Raw genomic sequence first — 5,559 nt, 5'->3', positions numbered from 1 at the left:
CGAGAGCGAGAGGGCGGGGCGGGGACGCGGCGAGGAAAGGAGGGCGGCGAGGTGGGGAGGAAGCTGGCGCCGCCGCCTGCCCCTACTTCCCTCCCCCATACCTGGATGTACCGCAGCGCCGTCCGCAGCACGCTCAGATTCGACGTCTTCTTGTCATCCACGTTGGGGATGTTACGCTTCAGGGTCTCAAAGCATTCCTTCAGATGGGCCCTCCTGGGGAGAGGGAGCGTGCGCCGGTCAGCCAGCGCCGGAGGGGCAGGGGCTGGGGCGGAGAGGGACGGCCCAAAGGGAGTTTGAGGGGCCGAGGGGGGGGCGAGTCCCAGGAGCAGGCAGGGCGGGCCCAAGTCACACACGCACGCACGCACACACACCTGTTCTTCTCCAATTTGTTGTGGACTTCTCTGGTTCCGATCCTGAAACCCAGACAGACAGGAGGCTCAGGGAGGAGTGTCCGATTAGGCGGCCTTCCTGACCCCAGCCGCCACCCCCCAAATTGCCACAGGCCATTTGTCCCCAACATTCTCTCTCTGTAAAAGCAGCAACGGGAGGTGTTCACCCTGTGCCGTGCTGGTCCACCCTCACATCTATGGTCATAATCCACAACCCCTGTAACCCTCCATCCTACCATGAGGGAGACAGAAGGGCTCCTGGGACTGAGAAGTTGCCAGCCCTCACCCAGGAGGCCCATGATCCAATACTCAGTGTAGAGGCCTGGAAATGTCATAAGCCTCTGCCTTGGAGGGAGTTAAAGACCACAGAAGCCGGAGAACAAGAAAGGGGGATGGCCAATCATTTCCAGGGTAGAGACGGACACAGGAAGAATGTGTCCCAATATAGAAGGTGCTTCCACGCTGGGGAGTCAGGACATGCCTCTGAAGAGCTATCCTGGGACCTTCTGTTGCACACACAGCCCAGGGGGTAGACAGTTCTCCTCTCCATCCCACCAGCCCCAATCAGCCACATCTCACTCACCCCCCAGGCCTCTTCTTCTGTTCGCTGGATTTGACTTCTTCAGCAGGTGCCAACTTCAGGGTCCCAAGCGTGGGCGGGGGTGGCTGCTGGGGGGCCAGCTGAGGCTGGACTCCAGGATGTGGCGCTATAGTCAGGATGGGCGTGGGGAGGGGCTGCAAAGGCTTGGGGCTGCCAGTGGGTGGGATGGTGGCCTTCGAGTCCGGCAGTAGGGGAGCAGGGGTGGGCATCTGCGGCCTGGTGGGCAGGGGTGTAGGCTCCTTAATGCTGAGTCCAGGGGTGCTAACCAGGGCTGGCTGACGAGGTGCCAAGGGCAAAGGCTGGGCTGCGGGGGGCAGTGGTGGGGGTGGGGGCAGTGGCTGAGGGGAGTTGGTCACTACAGGAATAGGAATGACAGTCAGTGGGGCAGGGGTGGCAAGTGGTGGTGGGGGTGCCGGCGGGGGTGCCGGTGGGGACAGAGGCAGGGGTAGCGCCTCGATGCGGGGTTCTTCCACCGGCAGGGCATGTGCCAGCCTGGCCAGGCTATTGGCCTTCTTCTGCTCCTGCTCCCGCTCCCGCTCCAAGCGAAGCCGCTCCTGCTCCTCTACACAGAGAGAACACAAGGGGTGTCTTAGCAGGCCGGTGGCCCTAGCCCCCAGTTTTACCTATGCTCCAACCCTAACCATCCTGACCCTATCCCATCAGTGCCCATGACACCCCTGCCTAATCTGACACACGACACATATCCAAGTACATCCAGCAGGCACTGGGGTAAGTGCTGGCAGCAGAGCAGTGAACAAATACAGCAGGGCTGGTTCCTGCTACTGGGGAGCTCACAGCCTGGAGTGGGGGGACAGGCGGACAAGGAACAGGGAAGAACCATCCAGGCCGGGGGAGGACAGGGGCTGTGGAAGGCAGAGCGGGAGCTGTCAGAGGCGGCTGCAGGCCTTGCAGCCTGAAGGCAGGTGATGAGCAGGAAGGGTCAGGAGCAAAAGGGCCAAGGGAGGTCAAAGAGGTGAGCAGAGGCCAGGCTACAAAAGTCTTCACAGGCCGCCACAGGAGAATGGAGCGGGGCACGGATAGACCATAGCTTCTGTGGAAAGCCTTCAGCAATATTTACCAAGCACGTTCTAGAGAGGAAGCAGTACCTTCACAGATGTGATAAATGAACCTCAGCGAGGCTAAGTAATTTGTTGAGGGTCACACCGCAAGTCTCCTGACACCTGGGCCGATGCCCTGTACCTGCTGTGCCAACATATGCTCACTAGGTATTGTCTCACATGCATTCATACCTCCTTGGGTACTCACGAAAGCCCGCATCCCAAGCAGAACAGGGACATCACCTCCATTTCACACATAAAGAAATGGCCCAGGACTCCTGACTCCCAGGCTAGACACCAAAGGCTGTTTTTCCCAGGAACCATTTAATAAATATGCTTGGCTCCTCTCTGTGCTTCTTGTGCTAGAACTCATTTCTCACAAATCCCTCCCGGTCCCCACCACCAGCAGCTGCAGCAAAACTAGAAAGGTAAGAGGCAGGCAGAAAGGCAAGCTGGGTTCTTAAATAGGGGTTGAGCAGAACAGCGGACTCTGGCAACTTTGCACCCCCTCAGTTCAGCATCTCTGCTGAAAGCTCAGCAGGATGGTGAGGGCTCCTCGGGAGCTAGCTGAGAACAAGGGAAGGGAAGAGCCCCTCCTCATCCAGAGGCCTCTCTTCCTTTCCACCCTGCCTGTCCCCTCCCAGGCCCCACCATTCTGGTTCCCTGGCTACAGGGCTGGGCCAAGCTCTGAGTCTACAGCTCCCAGGCCAGGGAGCTAGACAACCAGCCCTCCTCTAGCACTGGATTCACCACTGCTGACTAACAGAGCTGACAGCACTGGCGGTGGACACGCCCCAAACACCCGCATGGGGTGGGGCTGGGGGGGACAGAGGTTGGCTAAGTCCCCTCTCCCCCCCCAGGAGGGCATCAACCTCCCACAAATCTTACTGGCTCAGAGGCCCCAGAAGACCCAAGGCCCCACACCCTCTGGCCAATCAACAACTTGAGTGAGAACCAGGCCTGTTCCGAGGTCCTCCCTCCCACAGAGGGGAAGAATAGAAAGAGGAAGTAGATGGGGAAGTGTTCATGGAGAGGCACTCTGGGTTGCCCAGCGCCAGAGTTCAGGAGCTGGGCCGGTCAGTGGGCCTCTTCTGTATCTCCCCTGCCCTTCAGGAAGGGGAGCTGCCAGGTGGGTGCAGGCCTGCTCCTAAGGGGGCGGAGGTCTTGCTCTCCCAGGCTTATGTTACAGTCCCAGATACAACCAGCTCTTTGCGCTCCAGCTTCCCACAAACCAAAGCAGCCTGCCGAGTTCCAGCTACCGAGCCCTTCTCAGGCTCAGCCTGGGACATTCCCAGTCTGCTCCCTCACAAGACAGGGCTCTCAAACTCAGGGCCCAACACTGCCCCCACCTCTATTCCTTTGACTAACCCAGGACCTAGATTTTCATTGGCTTTGGGGCAAGTGCTCAATATCCACAGGCAGAGGGACAGACAGGGCCCCAAGTCCCAAGGACAGGTGCCCTGGGGACCCAGACTGCAAGCAATTCCCCCAGTTCTCATATTTTAAAGTAACCCCAAAGCTCACTTAGGAGATGGCAACCTCCTTCTCACCTACCCTCTCTGTTCCAGAATCAGTCACATACACCTCATGGTACCATGAAGGAGCCAGGTGAATGGCAAAGCTCTAGTACACCTGCACCAGCATGATAAAGCTTGACTGGTGGTGAAAAGGGGGAGGTGCTCCAGGCCAGAGCAACCCACTAAATCTGCCTACCCCTCCCCTCTAGCAGCAACCCTCTCCCTGTGCAATAAAGAAGGGGAAGCTCTCTAAAAGATGGTTCTGGCCGAGTGTGGTGGCTCACACCTGTAATCCCAGTACTTTGGGAGGCCAAGGCAAGAGGACTGCTTGAGCCCAAGAATTCAAGACCAGCCCAGGCAATATTAAAATATTAGGGTATGGTGGTGCCCACCTGCTCAGGCTACTCGGGAGCCTGAGACAGGAGGATCACTTGAGCCCAGGAATTTGAGACTCCCGTAAGCCATGATCACGCCACTACACTCAAGCCTGAATGACAGAGTGAGACCCCCAACCCAAAAAAAAAAAATGTTCTGCACCCACGGAAGCACTCCCTCTCTCACTACACACTCTGCACACACATACTCTGGCACCTTCCCCGGGTTCCACCCAGAAGCTTCTCTCAAAGAATTATGCATGACCCCTCTGAGGTCATCCAGGACTATGGCTTCAGCCCATAGACAAGAGAGTGGGAATTGCACTCTCTTCAATCTGCCTAAACTACTGTGGCCAGGGGCTCAGCAGGAGCAGTCCACGTTGGGTGGCCCCAAATCTGCACATGAATTCTCCCATCTACATGCTAACAGGGAGCTAGGTACATATGGCAGGCCCAGGGTGAATCTTGGTCAGGAGCCTCTGGACACTCTGGCCCACTCCCACCAATCAAGGTAGAGAGTCAGATCCAAGCCACCTCCATGAGTGCTGGAAATGACCAGTCCAGGTCCCCCTACTGAGCACCAGGATGGCTGTGCCCTCTTCTCTCTCTCTCACACTCACATGATGCACATTCCTCCTCAAGTCTGTCATGTGAGCAAACTGGCTGGTCTAGTCAGGAAACCCACCCTAGAGGCTGAAAGGGGGAACAGACAAGAGGATCTCCGTCCAGAGCTGGTCATCAAGGAAAATAACCCTGGAAAGTGGTCTTGGTCAGCAGGCTTGGACACCGCCTCCTTCTCTCCCATTCTTTCTGCCCCAGGTCAGAAGACAGAACCTCAAGAGGAAAAGAAAATGCATTCTGGAGATTAAGTTGTAGGGACCAGTTCTGACCAGGAGTTTTTCATTTTTATTTTTTTTTAGAGATGAGGGCTCAACAAGTTGCCCAGGTTGGTCTTGAACCCTCAGGCAATCCGCTCATCTCAGCCTCCCAAAGTGCTGGGATTATAGGTGTGAGCCACCACGCCTGGCGTTGGCCAGGAGTTTTTGGAGTAGATCTGGCTTTCCAGCACCCACTCTTTCCCTAAAAGCTCCTGATCTGGCACCAAGAAGCTGTGTCTGGACAACTGAACTTGGCCTGCTCCCAGTTCCCTCCACCTGGGGGAGGAGCCGGACCCTGTAACTTCTCCCTTAGGAAAGACCCTTTCCTGGATTCTGGGCATCTCCTTCCACCTTGCAGGTCAGCTCTGGGATTTCTTACTTGGGAGAGGGTGGGAGGGGGAGGGTGAAGTAAGCGTGTCTGTGGTCAGTCCTGCTCATCCCATCACAGTGCCTGGTACGTAGTGGGAACACAATAGGTACTCTTGACCTGCATATTGTTGATGGTGGCAGCAGGGGACTCAGTCTCTCCAAACCTCCCCTCACCACTGGGCTCATAAGCAGGACATTCTCGGTCACCATCAGCACTGTCCGTTGCCTGAACCTGCTCTGGACCCCCCAAAACCAGGGGGAGGGAAGTGTGGGCCGATGTCCCAGCCCATCAGTTCCGCCAAGTCCAAGAATCTGACTCTTGACCTTGAGAGGCCGGTCGCATCGACTAGGCCGTCGACTCGCAGCTCCCCCC

At 57.1% G+C, this 5,559-nt stretch overlaps 1 protein-coding gene across 1 annotated transcript in view; it reads right to left on the bottom strand.

The window, feature by feature from the left end:
• MNT (MAX network transcriptional repressor) overlaps positions 1-5,559 on the bottom strand; it is a 14,692-nt gene that overhangs the window by 7,047 nt on the left and 2,086 nt on the right. Inside the window, exons 2-4 of the mRNA XM_008058205.2 lie at positions 973-1,552; positions 372-413; positions 102-213 (exon numbers count right to left, since the gene is read on the bottom strand). Of these exons, the coding sequence (XP_008056396.1) occupies positions 102-213; positions 372-413; positions 973-1,552 (734 nt within the window). The remainder of the gene's footprint in view (positions 1-101; positions 214-371; positions 414-972; positions 1,553-5,559) is intronic.

The sequence above is a fragment of the Carlito syrichta genome, unplaced genomic scaffold (genome assembly GCF_000164805.1).
Source record: "Carlito syrichta isolate Samal-C Ts95f unplaced genomic scaffold, Tarsius_syrichta-2.0.1 Scaffold303247, whole genome shotgun sequence".
In the NCBI taxonomy this organism is placed as follows: domain Eukaryota; kingdom Metazoa; phylum Chordata; class Mammalia; order Primates; family Tarsiidae; genus Carlito; species Carlito syrichta.
The sequence above is the reverse complement of the archived record's forward strand: the minus strand, read 5'-3'. Positions and strand labels throughout refer to the sequence as shown.